The sequence below is a fragment of the Ptychodera flava genome, chromosome 2, assembly GCF_041260155.1.
Source record: "Ptychodera flava strain L36383 chromosome 2, AS_Pfla_20210202, whole genome shotgun sequence".
Classification (NCBI taxonomy): Eukaryota; Metazoa; Hemichordata; class Enteropneusta; family Ptychoderidae; genus Ptychodera; species Ptychodera flava.
In genome coordinates, this window is record NC_091929.1 from 43,224,770 (window position 1) to 43,247,664 (window position 22,895).

At 36.1% G+C, this 22,895-nt stretch overlaps 2 protein-coding genes across 16 annotated transcripts in view; one reads left to right on the forward strand and one right to left on the reverse strand.

Moving 5' to 3' along the window:
- Window positions 1–562: 562 nt before the first annotated feature.
- LOC139121645 (protein LTO1 homolog) lies at window positions 563–12,248 on the reverse strand. 2 transcript variants are annotated; one of them, XM_070686721.1, is made up of 5 exons: window positions 12,152–12,248; window positions 10,805–10,984; window positions 1,884–1,998; window positions 896–1,026; window positions 563–740 (listed from the first exon to the last, which is right to left on the reverse strand). In XM_070686721.1, the coding sequence occupies exons 1-4, from the start codon at window positions 12,241–12,243 to the stop codon at window positions 958–960; spliced, it is 456 nt and encodes a 151-aa protein (XP_070542822.1). In that variant the 5' UTR covers window positions 12,244–12,248; the 3' UTR covers window positions 563–740; window positions 896–957. The 2 variants fall into 2 exon arrangements, with proteins under 2 accessions (XP_070542822.1, XP_070542831.1); XM_070686730.1 differs by having other exon boundaries at window positions 601–737.
- LOC139121576 (CUGBP Elav-like family member 2) overlaps window positions 12,234–22,895 on the forward strand; it is a 62,703-nt gene continuing 52,041 nt past the window's right edge. For 9 of the 14 annotated variants that reach the window (XM_070686628.1, XM_070686602.1, XM_070686620.1 and 6 more), the window contains exons 1-2: window positions 12,474–12,575; window positions 22,802–22,866. The gene's annotated coding sequence lies outside the window, so the exon portion shown is untranslated. Of the gene's footprint in view, window positions 12,576–22,801; window positions 22,867–22,895 lie in introns of all 14 variants that reach the window. The other 5 variants (XM_070686612.1, XM_070686656.1, XM_070686690.1 and 2 more) reach the window with 2 other exon arrangements.

Consider the following 22,895-nt stretch of genomic DNA (forward strand, 5'->3'; position numbering starts at 1 on the left):
TAAGACATCAAATAAATAAAAATTTGACAAAATTTTTACACTGAAAGATCAAACACTGCATGACATATCTGTGTCTGAATGAGTACTAGAATATATGTAAATAAAATATTGTTATAGTTCTTTATGCTATTGTTTTATATATATATATATATATATATATATATATATATATATATATATATATATATATATATATATATATATATATATATATATATATATATATATATCAGCTGTGACTGACAATGTACTATTGAATTTATATATTTGATTTTGTGCAGACAATCTGTTTTGAAAAAGGACACAAATATATAAATATATATATATTTATATTGATACATATTATATACACACAGGATACTTACTCTATGAAACACAAATGTGATACAGAATTTATCTATTTGATTTCACACACATCAAATCAGTTTTGAATGGAAAGACACAAAAATGTCAAAGGTCATGATTGACAAATTCACATCTAGTTTATTTTTGCGGACAGAACAGCATATACTCTTGCATTGTGTAATTAATTTCAGATCAAAGATATCAAAGATCTGTGAACCACAGCACTGTCCACGTTTGATATGTATGCAGGGGTTGCACGGTGTTTGTTCATCTGCCAGGTCAGATGTTTCCTCCAGTGCAACTTCATACTATCTTTCCCACCATCCAGGAACAGTTTAACTCAAGTCAGACACACCGGCCACACAAAGGACTGATTTCTGACTGAGGCAGGACTTCTAGCAAAAAAAAGAAAACAAAGAAACAGAACAAACATGAAACACATGAATAAAAAATTAAATTTAACAATGAAAACTTTGTCCAAAGCATATAATGTGTGTGTGTGCGTGTTTGTTTGTGTGTTACCTGACCAGAAGTTATTGATTTTACTTACATGTCCAACATTCTCCTTCTCTCATTGTGGTTGTACAAGATGACAGATTGAGACACAAGATTTTAAAACGTTAAAATTTTGTGACCTTTCTTGACATCTGTTTCAAGTGAGATTCCTGACAGAGAACAGATCTGTAAGAAAATATATTTACAATATTATGATTCTTGAGTGTGTGTGATTGTGTGAATCCTGATACTTAAGCAAAATCCTCCTTAGTGGTAAATACAAACGTGTGCTATGTCACCCTCTACGCTGAGATCTTGAGAGACTAATAGGCACAGAGGATTGACGATGGCATCAGTGCATTGTTATTGCTGCCTATGATAGTATGATGTAACATAGTTGATTGAACCCACTGTTATCTGCCTAACCACAGTAAAATGATGAAACTAGCTTCAAATCTATAGGAAGATGTGCTAAAGCTGAAAGACTGTCTACTAGATAATCTAGGGCACTGTGCAAAGTTTGTACTAGAGAATCAAATCACCCATTATTTACTGATGCTTGTAATTCAAAATGGCTGCCATTTGTTTGTTCACTCTATAGGGAAGTTAACTTTTCTATTTTCACAAAAATAGGCTGGTGAGATCTTTATTTTCTAAATCAGCTTCAAAATAAACCCCCACAAGTGATGGACAGAAAAAGTATTTAAAAAGTTGGAAAGCCTGAATATCTTCTGTCCCAGATGCGCATTCTACAATAAAAATATCCATTTCAATTATTGTACGCCAATTTGTACACCATAGAAACAATCTATATGTGATATTCAATTGCTGTTTAGATTTTATTTAATCATGATGTATGTTTTTGAAAACCTGTCAGAAGCTAAAACTTCCCTCTGCCTGTTTCAGCAATTTATCATGTTGCCCTAGGGGAAGTTCAAATCATAATTTTGTCATGGGATTTTTACACTTCAAAGCTTTTATTAGATGCAACTTTGAGTCAAATACAATTGGTTTTGCATTTTGGCATTATTCAGTTTTATCACCTGTTTGAACTTGGCTCTTATCTTCTTGAGGTCGTCAAAGAAATTCACGTGATGCACGTCTGTGACAGGAAATCTCTCCAGTGATGAAGACAGAGATTTAATCATTTTCAGTATCCTGTAATAAAATTGGAGATGGTCATTTGATGGGTAGGACTGTCCTATAGAGACAATAAGTAATACTGTCATACATAGTGCTTACTTTAAAGAAATGACTGCTGTAACTTTTTCATGACATTTTCATTTTTTCCCCCTCTCCTGAAATTGTGTTGAAATGCAAAATGTTAGTTTTGCAGAGGTACAGCAGTGTTTGGAATGTGCAATATCGTTGTTGACAAATGAATCCTAGTTGAGACTGAAGTGACACTCTTAACAATATTATTGGACAGAGGGGCGGTTAATTTACATAACAATGTAGAATTTGCATATTCTTTTGTAGTGAATATGCATTTCTTGTATTGTTATTAACTATATGTTCATAATCTATATAGTGTAAATATTAGTGGCCAAAACTCAACTACTTCAGAAGAACTATATAGTGGTCCCAGCTAGGAACACTTGCTAAATTAGAGAATATTGATTTTGCAATTGTACCGATTTCTTCTATTTTCATATTTCTGTGTGTCTTTAGAGTGAGTGTAACATTATTTTTTTTGCTAAATAAACTGATGATGCCGAGAACCCTGCATTATACATAGGCAGGTAATGTTGACATGTTGAACTATCAGAATTTTGAATTTGGGTTTTGGAGAATGGTAGAACAAGAAACCGCATTTTACAAAAAGACTGCAAAATACAACAAAAGTTACGGAGAGATTCGTAAATGAAAACAAGTTGTGTGCACAAGATGTTCTTGCCATTTCATTTAACCCATGTAAACGACATTCAGAAATTTGTTATCATAATCATCATATTTTTCCATGCTCAGAAACCAAATGCTGACCAAATGGATGATATATAGCTATTTAGCTTGAGTGTCTCTCTTTAGGTTGATGTTGGGAAGCTGTGCAAACCAAACTTTCACCATAAAAAATATTACAGCCTTTTAAATCTTTCCTCTGTTTGCTATATGTTTCGGAGGATCTATTTTGAAAATTATCTGACAAACATGGCATATTTCATTTAGTTTGTAAAGAAAATCAAGGACTCATGTTATCACCATGATGGTTAACAGAGACTGGGGACATTCCATGTAAGTAATTTTGGATAATTTTGTACGACTCCAAAATTTTGATAAAAAGTCTTGAGAGAAAATTTAAATACAGTTTCCAAGGTTACCATAATATGACCAAAATTTTTATAACTTCTGATTCATTCAAGTTATATAATGATACATAGTAACGTAGTTGAAGATGTCCTTGAAGAATTTCAATTTGATTGAGATCAATACATCTAATTTGAAAATTTTTGAAAGATCTATTACATTTGGATGGATTACAGATGTGTAATAAGTTTTACTTGTACCATGAAGATTGGTGGCAAGTTAGTCAGATTATCATTGATGATAAAATCTGGAAATACAATTATCAGCAATGCAATGAAGGTCAACAGCATGTTTTGAAATTCAGGTACTAGTAGAATGTGCCTCGAAACAGAAAGCCTTTCCTTTTGTTCAAACTTTAAACAACATTTCAATCACTCTCTCTCAAAATCAAGAATCAAAAAAGGGAGTCACCATGCACAATTTGTTTCTATGGAAACATATTACTTTAAATTTACTGATATTTAAAATTCAAAATGGCCGCCATCCCTGTGTTAACTCTATGAAAAAAAATTAAATTTTCCACAAAAAATGAGCCAGCAAAGCAGTAGACCAAATATAAGTAGACCATTCTAAACCTTTGACAGTCCAAATACCTGTCCCTGAGGCACATATTATCTTAATTAATAAGGAAAAACATCAAACATAAAGTTACTGAGAGTTTTAGGATAGAAATATGAAAGTTTTTTGACAGACATACGCATTGGTTCGCCTGGTTACTACGTTAATGCCGCTACAAAACAATTTTTGGCGTATCAATCATTTCACATTTGAAATATTTTATCTATAGAAACATGGACAGTGTTTCTGCAAAGGTTTGGGATCATAGGTGATTGGTTGAGAGGAACCATAGTAACATTTCTGTTGTTTCCTACTAGATCGCTTTGATATACCAAGGGGAATCTTAGTAACATATCTGGAAAACGTAAAATTTACCCATTTACTGCCCTTGACCAAAACACTCGGACCAAGCTGAATGCTGCTCCAGATTATATATAGTGTTACGTGCAGAGAAAACGAACAAAAGGGTGAACTCAGCAGTTAACGTTTAAACAAATTTATTACAAAAATAAAACTAAGTCAGGGATAGAGTACAAGCTTTAAAAGTGTACAGACTACTTATCTCAGCCGGGACGGCAAAGCTCCAGTCTCAGAGTTGTAACAGTCAGTTGGATGAATGAACAGTCCTTTGGCTTGCAGGCTTGAAGCTGCACAAAGTCCACAGTATAAATCCAGCGTTGACAGTGAAGGTCTTGAAAGCTTGAGAATGACTACTGCTGGAGTTTAGTAACACACAAGAGACACGATCCCAAAAGTCTGACTGGAAGCTGAGCACGTCCCTTTTATAAAGGCATATAAGAACAATCTAGAACTTTTATTGACATGCTAATTACTGTTCTAAAATTATCTCTCTTACACAACTAATCAACTTTCCAGAACATTCCAAACATGACTAATTGAATTCAAGGTTGTGAGGTCATTAAGGGCAGTGACCTTGAGAATGTTCTAGACTAATTGAACTCAGGTCATGATGAGTGTGGGGTAAATGACCTACATAACACACCCCCTCTTCAAAAAAGAAAATTTTTCAAAGAAAAATCTTTCTTTTACAAATGTAATCTTGAAAAGGATTTAAGTACTCAAAATTTTTTTTTAAAGTAAAATTTCTTGAAAGTGAACAACAATAAAATTTCTTGAAAGTGAACAACAATAAACTCTAAATACGAGAGAGACAGTCTGCAATTAAATTGTCTCTGCCTTTGATATGTCTAATGTCAAGATTAAACTCCTGTAACATTAAACTCCATCTTAGCAATCTCTGATTTTTGCCTTTAAATTTCTGCAGAAAAACAAGAGGGTTGTGATCAATGTAAACCACTATTGGCTGATTTGAAGAAGTAACATAAACTTCAAAATGCTGTAAAGCTAATATCAAAGATAAACACTCTTTTTCAATTGTAGAGTAGTTTCTCTGGGATTTGTTAAATTTGCGTGAAAAATAGCAAACAGGATGATCTACACCATGACTATCCTCTTGCAATAAAACAGCACCAGCAGCCGTATCACTAGCATCTACAGCTAATTTGAATGGCAAAGTGAAATCTGGTGCAGACAACACTGGGGCACTTTGCAGTATGGCTTTAAGTGTATCAAATGCCTGTTGGCATTGCTCTGACCAAACAAACTTTACTTTCTTTTTAAGTAAGTTAGTCAAAGGCTCAGTAATTGTGGAGAAATTTGGACAGAATTTTCTGTAGTAACCAGCCATACCGAGAAAGTGCATCAGTTGTCGTTTGCAGTTTGGTATGGGAAAACTTGAAATGGCACTGATTTTGGCATCAACAGGTTTTACCTCACCCTGTCCTACAGTATGTCCGAGGTAAGTTACCCTTGCCCAACCAAACTCAGATTTGGCAAGGTTGACAGTCAACATTGCTTTGCTCAGTCTCTCAAAGAACTTCCGCATGAGCTTGATGTGTTCCTCCCAGGTGTCACTATACAGGATACGTCGTCAACGTAAGCTGCACACCCGTCTAGCCCGGATATGACGTCGTTGATCATCCGTTGGAACGTTGCCGGAGAGTTCTTCATTCCAAATGGCATCACCTTGTACTGGAACAATCCGTCTGGTGTAACAAAGGCGGATATTTCACGAGCACGATCCGTCAAAGGGACTTGCCAAAATCCCTTCAGTAGGTCAAATTTCGTCACATACTTGGCTTTTCCCACTCGGTCGATGCAGTCATCAATCCTCGGGATTGGGAAAGTGTCTGTCTTTGTTAAAGTGTTGACCTTCCTAAAGTCCGTGCACATACGATAACTGTGATCTGATTTGGGAACAAGTATGCACGGCGAACTCCAGTTACTTTTACTGGGTTCAATAAAGTCATTGTCCAGCAGGTATTTGACTTCTTCCTGGAGATATTTTGCTTTTGTTGGATTCAGTCTGTATGGATGTTGTTTTACAGGCTTACTGTCCCCAACATCAACGTCGTGATAGATGACGTTTGTCCTCGTTGGAACATCTTGAAACAGGTGTTTATATTCGTGGAGCAGTTCTTTCACCTGTTGTTGTTGTTCTGGCTGGAGGTGTGCCAACTTTGTAGACTCCAGCTTCTCCAGGATTTCTGAGTTCTGAAGCTTGACCGAGCCCAGCTTTGAGTTTAGAGTATTTTCACTCAAGTCAGTTTCAGTATCACTATCTTCATAATGGCCAGAACTGACGGTACTGACAGGCTGAGTTATAGTAGGATTATCCCTATCCAAATATGGCTTAAGCATATTTATGTGACATAGCTGTTTTTGTTTTCGCCTGTCAGGTGTTATTATGATGTAATTTAAATCACTCAATTTCTTATCAATTAGATATGGCCCAAAGTAACGAGCATGGAGTGGTTTGCCAGGAATTGGAAGTAGAACAAGAACCTTTTGACCTGGTTCAAACTTCCGTTTTGAGGTGCTTTTATCATATTTGGTTTTCATTGACTGCTGAGATGACTCAAGATTTTCTCTGGCTAATTCACATGCTTTAGAGAGTTTTACGAAAATCTGACACATATTGCAAAATATTCAGACAATCATCATCGTCTGATAGGAATTTCTCTTTAACGAGCTTAAGTGGGCCACGGACTGTATGTCCAAATACAAGCTCAAATGGGCTAAAACCAAGAGACTCCTGAATTGACTCTCTAACAGCAAAGAGCAAAAAATGAATTCCTTCATCCCACTGCTTCTCTGTGTCAAACAGTAGGTCTTAATCATGTTTTTCAAAGTTTGATGAAATCGCTCAAGAGCACCCTGACTTTGGATGATAGGCGGATGACCTATACTGTTTAATGCCTAGCTGATCCATTACTTGTTGAAAAATACCAGACATAAAGTTGGAGCCTTGATCGGACTGGACACATTTAGGGAGGCCAAATAAAGTGAAAAATTGACTAAAGCTTTCACTATAGTCTTTGTCTTTATATTTCTCAGTGGTATGGCTTCTGGGAACCGAGTTGATGTACACATTATTGTCAGCATGTACTCATTTCCTGATCTTGTTTTGGTAGGGGCCCAACACAGTCTATTAGAATCCTACTAAATGGTTCTTGAAATGCAGGAATTGGCTGTACAGGGGCCTTTGGAATGGTCTGATTTGGCTTTCCTACCATTTGACATGTGTGACAAGTTTTACAGGAATGTGCTACATCCTGCCTGAGATTAGGCCAATAAAAGTGACTGAGAATTTTATGATAAGTTTTCCTGACTCCTAAGTGACCAGCCCAGGGAGGTTTCATGGGCCAGGCGCAATATTTCAGCACGGTAGGGCTTTGGAACCACAATTTGATGTTTTATAGCCCAATCGTCATCAACCAAAACATCTGGAGGTCTCCATTTACGCATGAGAATACCAGACTTTGTATAATAGGAAACAGAGCTATCTGAAGTTTTATCTTCATCATCTACCCTGTCAAACAAAGACAAAATATCTGGGTCTTTGTGTTGTTCTGCAATGAGATTTGATCTAGAAAATGTCTGACTTTGGTCAGCAGAAGTTTTACTGGAAGTTTCAAATCCACGAGGGATAACGGAATGATCCGTGTCAAACACCTGACTGAGAAAGGTGTCATTTAAGTCAACATCTGTGACATTATTTTGAGAGTATCTTGATTCTCAGAAGTTTTCTTTGACATGGCTCGAGTAATGGCACATGAAGGAAATAAATCGGGTATCTCTTGTTCAATTGGCTCTGGATCCTGATCTAAACTAGGATTATCAGTCACAAGTGGATTAGTAATGACCTTGTCCCAGCAAGGTCATTTCCAAGAAGAAGGTGAATTCCTTCAAAAGGCAAAAAAGGCCTAATACCTAAAGTCACAGGTCCAGAAACAAAGTCCGAAGACAAATAGACATATGGAGAGGAACAGGAATGTAGTCATTACAATCTACCCCCTTAATAAGAACTTTAGAACCTGAAAATGACTTTTCAGAAAACGGCAGGGTATCTGCCAACAAAAGAGACTGGGAAGCCCCGGTATCTCTTAAAATTTTGACAGGGGTAGCGGAAGAGAAATCACTAGAAAGTGATATAAAACCATCATGAATAAATGGTTCGAAAATACCCATAATGCTATCTTGAGAAGAATTGACCTTGACCTCATTAATTGGGGATGAGAGGGGTTTAACCTCACAAAATGTGTTACACCATTATTAGACTCTAATTGAGTTGATGAAGAAATAAAGCCGGTGGGCTTAGATCCACTTTGACCACTTTGACCTTCACGTTTTCTTTTCAATTTGAAACACTCTGACATTAAATGGCCGTCTTTCTTACAATAATTACAAGAAAGTGTACCGAACTGTTTGTCAGAAGGAGATTGAGACTTGGGATCTGATGATGTGGGAGTGTTACTTGAATTTTGTGAACTGTTGTCATTTAATTTCCTACTCTCCTTTGAAAAATTCTTGGATGAAAAGGACGAGTTAAATTTACCTGCATTGTTTCTGTATGAAAAGGACTGGGATGGTTTGCTGAGAAATGAAGATTTGTGGGTCAATGAATAATCATCGGCCAAACTGCAGCAACCTCCAATGTATCTGCCTTTTGTTCATTGATAAATGTCTTGATGTCACTCCGGATGCACCTTTTAAATTCCTCAATCAAAACAAGCTGTCGTAATTTGTCATAATTCTGACTGACCTTTTCAGAAGAACACCAACGATCAAACAGTTGTTCTTTGTTCGAGCAAATTCAACATAAGTTTGATCTTTCACCTTCTCACAATCCCTAAATTTCTGACGGTAAGCTTCAGGCACCAACTCATAACCCTTGAGAATTAATTCCTTCACAGAATCATAATCTGAAGCCTGCTCTACTGACAACTTAATGTTAATGTCTCTGGCTTTACCAACCAGAGCACTCTGCAGAAGCAGAGACCGGAACTTCCTAGGCTAATTCAGACTCTGAGCAATTTTCTCAAATGAAGGAAATATTTATCAACATCCTTTTCTTGGAAAGGGGGAACTAACCTGAAATGCTTAGTGATGTCAAACTTGTCTGAAGGGAAGAATTTTCCTGACTGTCCAAGCTCTAAACGTTTTATTTCTACCTGTAATCGCTGTTCTTCTAATCGCAATTCTTTTTCTCTCTGTCTTTCTTCCATTTCTAATCTTTCCTGCCTATCTTTCTCTCTCTGTCTTTCCTCCATTTCAATTGCATTTGTATTTTTCTTTTTCTAATGCCTGTCTCTCTTTTTCCATTTGTAATTCTAGTTTCTTGATCTCCAAATTTGTCTGCATTTCTAATTCTAATTTCTGAGTTCAGAGGTAGACTCGGGCTCATAATCTTTCAGGGTGGATTCCTCAAATTGGCCTAAATCAACTAGATGTTTGGCAATACGGTACTGTATTTCCCTCTTGCGCATAGATCTTTTGACTTCTACTTTGAGGAAATTGGCCAGTGCAATGAGGTCGTCTTTTCTGAGGGAATCAAATGTGTCCTGATCAAGGTCATCCATTTCCTCTGGTTTAAATTCCGCCATGATTAAATTTCGCTGAGTTCACAGTATACAGTAGTTTTGAAAAGGCTGTCAAAATGTTGTCAAACGGCTCAAAATATTCGTATCCCGGACAAGCCCCCAATTTGTTACGTGCAGAGAAAACGAACAAAAGGGTGAACTCAGCAGTTAACGTTTAAACAAAATTTATTACAAAAATAAAAACTAAGTCAGGGATAGAGTACAAGCTTTAAAAGTGTACAGACTACTTATCTCAGCCGGGACGGCAAAGCTCCAGTCTCAGAGTTGTAACAGTCAGTTGGATGAATGAACAGTCCTTTGGCTTGCAGGCTTGAAGCTGCACAAGTCCACAGTATAAATCCAGCGTTGACAGTGAAGGTCTTGAAAGTCTTGAGAATGACTACTGCTGGAGTTTAGTAACACACAAGAGACACGATCCCAAAAGTCTGACTGGAAGCTGAGCACGTCCCTTTTATAAAGGCATATAAGAACAATCTAGAACTTTTATTGACATGCTAATTACTGTTCTAAAATTATCTCTCTTACACAACTAATCAACTTTCCAGAACATTCCAAACATGACTAATTGAATTCAAGGTTGTGAGGTCATTAAGGGCAGTGACCTTGAGAATGTTCTAGACTAATTGAACTCAGGTCATGATGAGTGTGGGGGAAATGACCTACATAACAATAGTTTGCACTGCACTGTAAGATTTCTTCACTATTTTTGCCAATTCAGGAATTTTTTTTACAAATCAATGGAATACATAAAAGTTTCTTTGACTAAAGACAGAATGCTGTTGACCAACTGGCATGTTATTGAGTTAAACCTGGAATTTGAATAGACTATGGTACAAACAAATCAACATGCACAAGTTTGCATAGAAATATGTGTATTTCTGTGTTTGTTTGTACGCATGGGTTTGTTTGTACCACTGTCACATGATCTTTCAGGCTCAAACCATCTGTGGAAGACTGTGCGTCCTTTTTATTCCAAAGTTGAACCATTTGGAGAAAGAGCAAAAATCCAGGTACAACTGAACACTACATGAAGTGGGTCACTCTTGCCTTAAATGTCATGATCACTTGGGAGAGCTCACTAAATAAATTTAAATCTCCAAGATTGACAACAAATTCCTTCACAAGATATATTGCTATACCGTGATGCTTTCGCTGAATCTTGACTTGTGTATAGCAATGTCAAAGTTGAAATGAATCCACTGTAGAAGCCAACTTCGGTTCCAATCTCCATTGCTTTAGACTGCCCTAAACGTTTGCCTTCTTCAATTCCTTTCTGTTTACCAATCAAGTACCCTTGGTTGTATCCATCGCTTTCAAATCTGAAATGCAAGAGGAGAAATGATCGTAAGGTTGAATGAAATTTGAATTTACATATTATCTGGGTAGCTCAACAAAATTGATGAAACTTGGTCCACAGCTGTTATGTTGCCCCTATTGGGTAAATAACAGATTTATCATATACCCTGTCCGGAATTTTACAAAGTGATAGAAAAAAACTTAAATTTTGGGCTTTTCTGTTATTCTGCCATGCGTGTGAATATGGAGAGATTATGTAATTGGGCTTCATTCACAAACTATGAACATTTCCACAGAACTTGGTCAACACCATGCATGAAACTTCGTCCATATAGACAATGAACTCCATAAGAAAAGATGGTGGACTAAAAAAATATGTTTGATGGGAAGAACATTTTATGATGTAATATATTATTACAATCATTATCAATCTAAAATTCTCATCAGTTTGATTGTTCCTGATTACCATCAGTAAGGAGTGCACAGTCTATAGCGTCTATACTGTGACTTGCCATGTCAACAGGTGTCAAGTGCATGGCATCAGAGTCATGCCATGCGCTCACAGCCTCTCTGGAGGTAGACCATGCTGTGCAAACTGGAATGTTTACCAGAGCTTGTCCAAAAAATGACAAAAACTACACAACATTCAATTTAAATCCCTGTATTTTGCGACCTGAAATATCCTGGTTCTCAAAGTCCTTAAAATTTTTATGTCAGCCAACTGCATTGTAGGTGGAGAGTTGCAGCAATTTTTGTTTGCTTATTTCCAAGTAGCATACGTAGTTCTGAAACACTCAAAAACTGACGATGTTTATTATGCATATCTCGACGTCATACAAACCTAGGCCAAACACATAGATGTCTTCACGGAAAATTACAGTACTTGATGCAAAAGCAGAGGACTATAAACATACATTACTTCATGTATAAAGCAATTATATGTGTCAATTAAGTTTCATTCAAAGTCTCGGAAAAAGTCTCATGGCAGCACCTGAAAACGGTTGACCCACTTGCAGCAAATAAACATAAATTTACCCGCACTAATATAATAAATTCGAAATTAAATGTCCATCGTATCGGTTGCCATATTTTGGTGTAATGTAAATTAAATTTAACGACTTCCCTTGGCTGGCTTAAACTTGGTGTGCGTCTGGCGATCTTAAGGTATACTAATAAATTGCAAGACATACCTTTCCTCCACCAGAAATATATTTTCAAATGACATGTCGAAATTTCGGCATATGACAGGCCTGTAGACGAATATGTGTTGCACGGAACTCATCTGGGATCGGGAGGGCAGTTTTATTATATGTTATGTTCGTCTCGTGGAATCAAAATTTTCAATCAAGTTTCGGAAGAAGTTCATCTCAATATCAATAGGAATATATCTTATTAGATTTGAAAATTTTGAAAGTTCTTTTGATATCGGAAATTATCATTTAAAGGAGAAAGTGGGGTATATATTATGACATTTTTCCGCGAATGCTAGTCTAGATATGTACGGCATTGCTTTCGTTGTCGCATATAGCATTGTGGGTAATACACGTGCAGGGTTTCGCCATTTTCAGTCTACTGGATTGGTCGATGCGGTATTGTTGTTGTCGATGATTTTAGGTAAGACGTATCTTCAATTGTACACATATTTTACGCAATTCTGTGCAATTTTGAGTCTGTGTTGGTAGCATATATTCATTTTTGTCATTCATATTCATAATGCGTGGCACTTTTTCGGTGTTTGACTCAAAACAACATGATTTCCGTGTCGAAGCGAATATTTTTGATTACTGATTGATAGAGCAAGAGATAACCTACAGATTTTTGCTTGAGTTGAAAAGAAGAATGATGCGAGCATCTCGCATTTGAGGCCGAAGTGTCCATGAAAATAGACGAACGAGAATTTGTAAGCTCTCTATTGTGAAAATAGCTTGTTCTATCCGCGCAAACGTCGAAGTATGTGAAATATTCTAGACTGTCGGGTCAAACATAGTGCATTGCCGAAGCAAATTTACGTGTATCCTGCAGGCAGAGACTTTATCTTCTGTTCTGTGTAAATGGCGTGTATGGCGCCACTGTTCATACTGGTTGAAACTTTTCGTGGAGGTTTCTAGACCGCTTTACTTCCCCGCCAGTGCCAAATTGTAAAGCGGATATTATTATCAGTTTTGAATGGTGTGTCCTTTTTATGACACAGCCTTTTCATTCTCATGGTTGACTGAGTTGATGTTACGGGTGTACAGTGTGAAATGTGGACAAATCACATACTGCGGAGGGAAACGCCACAACAGATGGATAAATTAAGTTATCTATTGTTGTATTGTCAATTAGGGCCTTAATCGCCTGTTTGAAGTTGTATTCCACCAGCACAAACTCTGGTACTGAGTTTGGTCACTGGATGCATAAGTTACAGCCTGTTTGCCAGCTTTGGCCACACCACCACGGCCAACCATACATGATGATTACTTGCCTTCATCTTCCCGTTCAGCTAAATTTAGCCGACAAGTTCTGTCCAAGTTAGAGTTTATCCAAGCGGCACTCGAAAAAGCTGAATGACAGGGTAGAAGTAACGGTTGGTGGAATTGAATTTCAAGTACCAACTATCTACTTCATGATTGTAAATTTCTGTGATATCTAGGCTTGTATAATATTTGCTTTAAGATAACCAGGAGTTGTGTCTTCCTCATTTTGACATAGAAAATCTGAAACGCAGGTGTCATAGATACAGTTTAGGTTCTCAAAACCCACTATATCTTCTTGATGTCTTCAAGACGCAAAGGTTCGTAACTTTAATTTTACAAGACATTGTGTATTGTGTGTAGTCATATCCAAGTATACTCCAGCTTGTGGGCATTGACCAGACCAAAGGTTGATTGATTAAACAGTATACAAAGCAATCTTTTTAGGGGGGGGGGAGACAGTATCAAAATTGATGTGAACGTTATCGAATCAGTGTGCAACAAGTGCACACTGTAGAGTCAATTTTAAAACCAATAGTAGACAGTTGCAATGTCATTTGTATTTGACTAATCAAATTGGTTGACAAGCTAAATAAACAGTTAAAATACTGCAGTGCCCCGTTGCAAAGGTGGTTTCATCACAGCAAGAAATTATGCTTTCTTGTTTTAAAATTGGGCAGTTTTGACTGGTTAGTCTCACAAACTGTATAGTATCAATAATGTCGAATTTTGAAAAATTGCTGTGGAATTTTATATGACTGGCTGTCTGGATTATGAATGGCCACTTCGTTTTGGAAATTTCAATGCTGATATAATAAAATGCAAATTAGTCGAGAGGAAACTCATTACGTAGAGCTGTCTCAAATCTTGGCCATAATTCAAAAATGCCAAGGTAAGACTAGAGAGCTATGTATAAGCGTGACTACATACACATGTGCAGATAAAATATTTGTGCAAATCAGAATTGTGTTTGTTCGTTCGTTGACATAGTATGTATTCATTTCTCTCAGAAATGATTTTAAACAAATTTTACAACAGGAGGTTGTGAAATTGTCATTAGTGGCAACAACATCATTTTGAAATATGATTTCAAAGCATGACAGTTTTGGAAAAATATTGTTTCACACTGATTTCTCAATCAGTGCAAATTTAAACGACAGTTCAGTCCTTTGATCACATCTAAAGTTTGCGCTGGTATCATGTAACTTACCAGCATTTCTAAAAGTGTAAAAAACTGAAAGGTGAAAGGTTACACAGCTGTCCTTTTGTCAGAGGCTGTGCAGTGGCTGAGTACTGTCGCTTCTTTTCAGAGGTGTTTGGACTTCTGAATGGAAAGTTTATGTAAATGGTTGTTTTGGTATGTGTGTGCATACACATTACAGGGCTTGGTTAAAGACCTCTAGGCCTCTGGCTATAGTAAAACTGACCACTATCCTAGGAGGTATGTTTGCATTCATCTATGGCAAAATGCATCCTCTGGCAAGTTTTTAGTAATCATAAGATGAGCCCATTATTTTTTAGGCTTGTAGCATTTAGTAATAGATATTACAGATTGTCTGTTTCTGAAAAAAAATGTCTTATAAAACTACCGGTTGCAAGTGAATTTTCATTTTTCATTCCATAAATTGTATGAACATTGTGTGCCCCATCTGTTCTATTCCATGGTTGAAATTAAGCAGAATTGACAGATTTGACTATAACTGATACATCACCTCTTATTTGGTAATTCAAAAGCTATCGTCATCTTGTGACCTGTTCACCCCTATTACCAGGTCCTTAAGTTTTCTTTTGCCACTGAAAATTATATGAGTGTGGGCTAAACCATGCTGATAAAAGGGTGAATAAAATCGTTGATGTGCATTACCAAAGTATTAATTATAATAGTAAAAGGATTACTGTATAGAAAACCTCTGAAAACAAAACCTCTAAATTCTACTCATGTTTGTATATTCTACGGCGTCTTAAGGGTTTTTTTAATGTAATAAATTCATATATTGAATATGCATTTCCCAGGTTACTCATTCAGTATCACTGTGTAAATTTAAAAAATTGCTGTGATAGTGGTGAGGTGAATATACAGTTGGTTAAACAAATCATTGCCTATTCTGTGACTGGTTAGAGTCACTAACATAACAACAGTTGCTACCCATAGTTACCGTTGTCGGTCACAATTAGCTATCAGTGTTTAATAAACATATTTCATAACTGATTGTCGTCAAGGCAGAGTCATATTAGTGTGTGTTGCAGATGTTATGTCATAGGCACATGATATGTATATGACATCTGATATACATTAAAAAATTTTGTACATATGGGAAGAGATGCTACATTTGACAGAGGTAGTTTTACATTTCGTTTGATGAAGGTAATTGTCAGAAAATCCATTAAACATTTTGCAAAATATCTGAACAGATGATGATGACAGACATACGTATGGGCAGTATATATTGTCGAAGAATGTTTGAATATCTATAATGAAAGCGATAAATTTACCATCTGCAAGGTTGTAGATGCCATTTTCACCACACACATTGTGCATATGTTTCTCTTTTAATGCTGGAAGTTTGATTTTATAGGCAGCCTACTAAATAAGTAGCTAATATTTTTTAATGCAAATTTTCGGAGAATAAGCATTGTGTATAAAACATGTACATTCAAGGATATGAATAATATTCCTGTGGCAGAGGTGTGTAGACAAAAGACATTGAATCGTTTCTAAATCCTGTCTGTGCTGAAGAAAAATCTGAAAACAGTTTTATATTCAAGGTCGAATGTTTACATCATGTGAATTGTATTTTGATATTCCAAAGCTATAATTTTATGAGCCTTAAGGTTTACACATGTAGGCACAAATTTGATGACGGTGTGTGTATCTGTGAATCAACTTTGCTGAAACTTGGTGATAGTGAGTGGCTTGCATGGCACCTTTCTTGGAGAAAGAGGATTATGTTAATCTCCTTTCTTATAAGGGATTAGAGTTTACCACTCTCAGGTTGAATTCAGTCGAAAATGAGCGGTTCAAAATACCTGTGTCACATTGATACATCCTCAGTCAAAATGCCATTATTCTGAATGGTGATAACCACATGTATTTCTGAAAAATAAAAATTACACTGTGCTAGTACTTGTGTACTACGGAGTTTTAAAATGTACTATGTAATGTTTAGCTTCTGAGGTGATTTTGAGCGGAAAATGGCCTCTAACATGTTGCAACTTGGTCAGTGCTTATAAGAGGATTTCAGTTTTATCTTTAATACAATGTACCTCATTGCATGAGCTGGTCTCTACGCTGTTGAATTCTCCCCATCTAGTGATGTACACTATACCAGAAAAGTCTTGAAGACAGAGTATGTTGACATTTTCTCAAACCTGTTGAAGTGCTTCGGACTTGAGTATACGTCATTATGAAGACTTTACAAAATATGATTAAACATAATTCTGCTTTTCTTGCAAATCTTTAGTTCAAATATAAATTTGCCTACAATGAAAGTATGTGGAATACTGAAGGCTGTAAAGTGTCTATCTTATATAATATATTGCGTTATCAATTTCAAAAATTAAAAAAAAAAATTTTTGATCAGTAGATTCATCTTTGCTAATAGGCAGTTCTCTTGAGAGTATAGCGATAACAAAATGATTCAAGAGTCTTTCAAGAGTGTAGAAAACATCACTGAGATGAATTTTGAGGTCTGGTTGGTTTTCAAGATCTTGAAATCAGAAGCATCAAGAGCTTTTTGAAGAGAAATATTGAATATCTTTATTTCAGCATGTGGTAGGTTGTTATCGACTCGTCTGGCAACACACCTTGCTCTTTGTACCTGTGGAGGTCAAATTAAAGGAAATAATCAGATGATGTGTGGACATTATGTAAGATAACCCAGGAATGATTCCAAAGGCCGCTCTGCAAGAGATAAAATGTTTGACTTATAATACTATAGCCTGCATTACTTGATCTCAAACACTAAAAAGAATGTTTCATTTGTATTATTGAATGTATAGGTATGAGTGGTCTCTAACATTTCATATGCTGAGATTTGCATTGCAATTGTGATGCATCATGGGTAATGTAAAAAAGGATTCGCATCATACGGCCATTTTCCACAGATTGGAATGATCTTTATCTGAAGCAAGATCCGTTTTCATCCACACTTTTGAAAAAACTGAATGAATTACTATAATTGAGGTTTGAAACTTTTAAACACGGGGACAGAATGACAATCCATTAATGAGTCCAAGGATAGCTTAGGTGTGCTTATAGGAAATCCTTGGCTATTCATGTAGAGAAACATTGATTTCACATAATGAGGTAAAGATATGGTAGCACATGCCTGTGTACAGGATAACTGATCAGAGAAGTGGTTTAGTATAATAATGAAGCATAGATTATGTATTAGTTTACTGTTGTAGGCATGACTCTGTATCCATAGAAACTAATTTCAAAATTAGCTGGTAGACCGCCAACCTATGGGTTAGGGAAAATCATGGTATCTAGTTTTACCATCACGGCATGGTGTGTTCAAAGCAAATAAGGGCTGTGGGCTCTCTTCAAAAGAAGACCTGAGTGAAGTATTTGGATATGCAGTGATATACTCTGTGTATGAACTTACTGATATACAATGTGTTTTCCTGAGGTTTTGGAATGTACAAGTCAGTGATTTTAGAATTATGGTAACGTTTATGTTTTATCTTATCATGAATGCACTATATACAAAGGGAATCTGTGGTGAAATGCCTAAGAACTCCATTAACATTTGGTGAACTGGCTTACCGGATGCAGGCTGAACAAAGGTCCTTGACTGAACAGTTTGTTTGCTGATGCAGGCCGACAGACTGATTCATTCACTGGTAATTGTACATGTATAGACTCAAACTGACCGATTTGTTTACCCTTCTCCAGGACAATTATAGAAAATCTGCTAAAAGGATCACACTGTGAGACGCAATGCTATAACATATACTTTCACCATCAGGTCAAGTTTGTAAAAGTCACAATTGTGTATACATGTCTTGCAAAGACAAGTCGGTGAAAGTCATGTTTATACAGTGCATGTTAGTAGGGTAAAATATTTGCTGTATATGAGAAGTGTTCAGTATGTTATGCTGACTGTAACAAATTTTCCTGATTGGGACAGAAATAAACCTTGCAGGAAAGTGGTGGCATATTTCACCTGACCAATGCATTGACTGGTACAGAGTGACAGATGTATTTATTGATATTGATTCACTCCTCTAACACTGATGCACACTCTGCACTCAATATTTCACCAGGATGGAGTGACAAACTTGGTTACTGTTAGTCTTACATACTGAGCAATACATGGATTTCTGTATGTTTACTGATGTAGCTTGAATGTTAAGTTTACTAGTGTCAACTAGATGCTGTAGACCAGTGTTCATGTATTGGTATGTTACATACGTAGCTAATATTCCTCTACCAGGCTCCATAGACACACCACAGAAATAACTAAACTTGGGAGGAGGAGGATTAAATGGTATCTATACTACAGTAGTGCCGTAGTGCAGACTTGATGCAATAGATCGATCAGTATCATGTATTATATGTACATTTATTAATGGTATTGCCCTGTGGTACACACTTACCATCATTTGTGATGTATGATGCATGCACAGACAGATTAACCTAAACACACTGTATCTCAACAGATTCTGTACAGCTAGGGCTTGGTACAAGGACAGCACACTCTCACATGCCACCATCTCAATTAAGTCCAACATTACTCACCGACTTCTGCATATTCAAAATTTTTCCCATGTTCAGAAATAATTTACTCATACCTAATTTATTTCAAAAACTGACATCGGGACGATATGCTTCATATAATGTGCACATATCAATTTATTTCAGGATCTGATTCATTATAGCTGTCAGGTTTTCCCATTTATATTTGTCATTTGAAATTACACCATTACTGAGACACTGCTTGACTGATTTCTTTCAAGCTGGGTACAAGGACAGTGCTAACTGACATAAATAACGTCTGACTCTCTGTTGTGTAATTTAGTGTAATATGGCGGCCAGGTAGCCATTTTGAAAGCTAATGGTTTTACTGCCCAAAGCCACCGGCAAGGGGAGATTTTGACTGTCAACTCCCATTTGTCATATCATTTGCTGTGCATGTATGTAGGGCAGTATATATTGTGTAGTATTGCTCTCTATATACATACGGTATATTTCTCTATGAACATTTTAACCATGTAATTATATTAGTGTTTAACTTGTGTGATAATTAAGGGAAGTAATCCAAAACCAGCAAACTTTTCAAGAACGTAATCTACTTCAAGCGCAATGCAAGTGTGTTAATTAATGGATTTTTTGCATAGACAGAAGAAGTAAGGACCCTCTTCTCTACTGTCTGTGGTTGGTGGTAATACCCAGTCATGTTACAAAGATGCTACTCAGCAGGCCGAGGTGTGCAAGACATGGTTATTGTCCTATAGCCACAAGTCATGTTGAGAACCGTGTTCAGTTGTTGCAACTTGCAAAAAGCTACTACATATCATATCACTATCAGTTGCTTTGTTACACAGTTGACCAGTCTTCTATAGTTGCTCAGCCTTCATCAGTGAGCAAGTTAGAATTTTTTTTGGCCTAGGATATATTTATTATAAAGTCTTGTAGCTTCCAACTGGTGAAAACTCTAACAATGAAGACAATATCCAATGTACATGACAACTGACTTTACACCTGTAGCCATTTAAACTGGTGCATATTGCATATAGCTATATATATATATATATATATATAATATAACATATATATACAGTGAAACCTGTCCTTAGACGGACACCCTCTCTAAATCAGGAAACCTCTTTATTAAGGCAAGCGATTATCAAACCAAAGTTACACTTTTGAATAGAATTTCACCTGTCTATTAAGGACACCTCTATATTAAGGACACTTTTTACATTCCTGAAGGTGTCCTTAATATACAGGTTTCACTGTATATATATATATATATATATATATATATATATATATATATATATATATATATATATATATATATATATATATATATATATATATATATATATATATATATATATATATATATATATATATATATATATATATATATCCCTCCCTTTCTCTGGTATTACTGGTATATGATATTTGTAAGCATTTAAATATCATGCATTTTCCATGGATTTTGAGCTGTTTTATGCATGCATCGTGATAGTTGCTTTTAGTTGCTATGCATGTCCATGGTTTTTTAGCGATAATACAACTGCGGCAAATAATACAATGGCAAACATCTGTTCTATTATTGCTCTGTGAATGATGTTTAACTCCCAAAGGTCAGTGAACATTTTTAGATTCTCAAGTGTGTGATCATCAGAGTAATACTTCCAGTTACCATGGGTACTGGTGTTTATGCCAGAAGGCATATTTACCTGTAGCTTGCCAGACAGAATCACTTCCCCATCTACCAAGTCAGTAAAAAGTGGTATTGAGTCAAAATTGTACTTTTTTATTTCCACCTTAAATGGCTTGGTCATTTATAACATTAACCCTTTTCCTGCCAAGTCCACATTTCACCATCAGGTCAAGATGGTTAAATTTAATGAAACACAACATATTCCATATGGTGTATTTTAATTTAATACTGTACATTTGAAGGCTGTTGAAAACATAAATACTTTAAACTTGATTTTTTTGGACTAAAGATGCTATAACAGACGAAACCAAGTGGGTGAAAATACATCATGTTTTAGCTCAATACTGCTTTTTACTGACTTCGCTGATGGTGAAGTGATACTGTCTGGCAGGAAAAGGGTTAATCTGTAAAATATTGTATTTATCTATGTTTTCAGGGCCTTTGTATGTTCAATGTATTTTGTTCAAATGCACCATGTTGGACATGTTGTGTTTCATCTGTTTCAACCAACTTGACCTGATGTGAAATATGAACTTGCAGGCTAAGCTTGAGAACAAAAGTTACGATTTTATTTTGTCTTTAGCTTTGATGTCATGAATGTTTGAATTATTTTGGATGATAAATTTGTGTGTGAGTGTCTAATTTTTCAATTATTTCTGTAAACTGATCATTAACATTGTATGGCCAGCATGTTAGAATGTTATAGGGATATCTTCACCTCCTACTAGTCCTACTTCATCAGTGAGAAAAGTTGGCAGTCAAATTCAGTGTTCCCTCACAGCAAATTTGAAGAGCCATTCTCTCAAGAAATTCTCTTTACAGCTTTGGAGCACACACAGAGGGGAGGCAATTTACATATCAATGCATAATCTGCATATCCTTTTGTTGTGAAAATGTATTCTTTTGGACAGTCATTAAGATATGAATAGATTGCTCCAAACACAGAGGGGTGGGGGGCCCCCCCCCCCAATTTCCCCTCGTGGAGAACCCGGCTGACGCTAGAAAATTGTACAGGTTACATGTTCTGATGTTGGGCTGACGCAAAAGACGTGTATTTCCAGAATTTTGTTAATTCAAGTAACATGTAGTTAGAGGGCAGACAAGTCAAAATTCCCAAAACAGTTGTAAAAGGCCATTAGCTGTAACTTTGATGAATGTTTCAGTCTTTTGTTGTAAGGCTATTGCAAATTCTCTTTCTTCTTCCCAAAGCATGTTAAAACACCCACTGTTTAGTTGTCAATACAGCATCTGAACGAATAAAATACATTATTTTTGTTCACTTTTGAATTGTCTGGACCAGAATTCGCTTGTCAACTATACCAATGCAGTTTACACATGTACAGGCATACATGTAGTTGACAAGCACGGCATTGTGTTACAATGTCTTAAAATGTTGTGGGGAGTAGATTGAAAAGCTTTAGTTGATATTAAAAATATAAATCATGAAAATATCGAAAGTTACAACTAATGGACCTTTTACCTTTTTCCTGCCACTTCCCCATCTGCCAAGAAAGTAAAAAGGAGTATTGAGACACAACCATATGTATTTTCACCTGATTAGCTTGGTCTGTTACAGTGGCTTTCGTCTGTAAGAAACATGTTCACATGTTTTCAGGGGTCTTTAAATGTTCAGTAATTTGTTAAAATGCACCATATTGGTCACTATGTGCTTCACTAGTTTTAACCAACTTGACCTGATGGTGAAATATGAACTTGGCTGGATAAAGGGGTATAGGCTGAATTGACAACCTCAACACTTGTGTCACAAAATGCTGTCGGGACTAGAACAAGAAGCAGTTGATGAAGTTAAAAACAAAAATGGTGAAAATGTCGAAAGTTAAAACCACTGACTATTTAATGAGCCTCCCCTAAATCTTTTGGAAAAGCCAATGTGTCAGCTCTCTAGTGTAATTATAGGGTAATCAGTGGAGACATTACTTCCTCATTATAAATAACAAACAAGGCTTTCGTGTTTTCTACCTTACAGGTTTACAGTAGAAGAACAACAATAAAACCAGTGCATTTGTACTTCTGGGTCAAGTGTTTCTTCTTGTAAGTAGAATTTATATTTAATTTAAAAG

Coding starts and splice junctions, on each gene's coding strand:
- LOC139121645 (XM_070686721.1), bottom strand. CDS start 12,243: ATGAGTTCCGTGCAACACATATTCGTCTACAGGCCTGTCATATGCCGA. Junction 10,985..12,151: donor ATATTTCTGGTGGAGGAAAG/GTATGTCTTGCA, acceptor CTTGCATTTCAG/ATTTGAAAGCGATGGATACA. Junction 1,999..10,804: donor GATTCAGCGAAAGCATCACG/GTATAGCAATAT, acceptor ATTTTATTACAG/GATACTGAAAATGATTAAAT.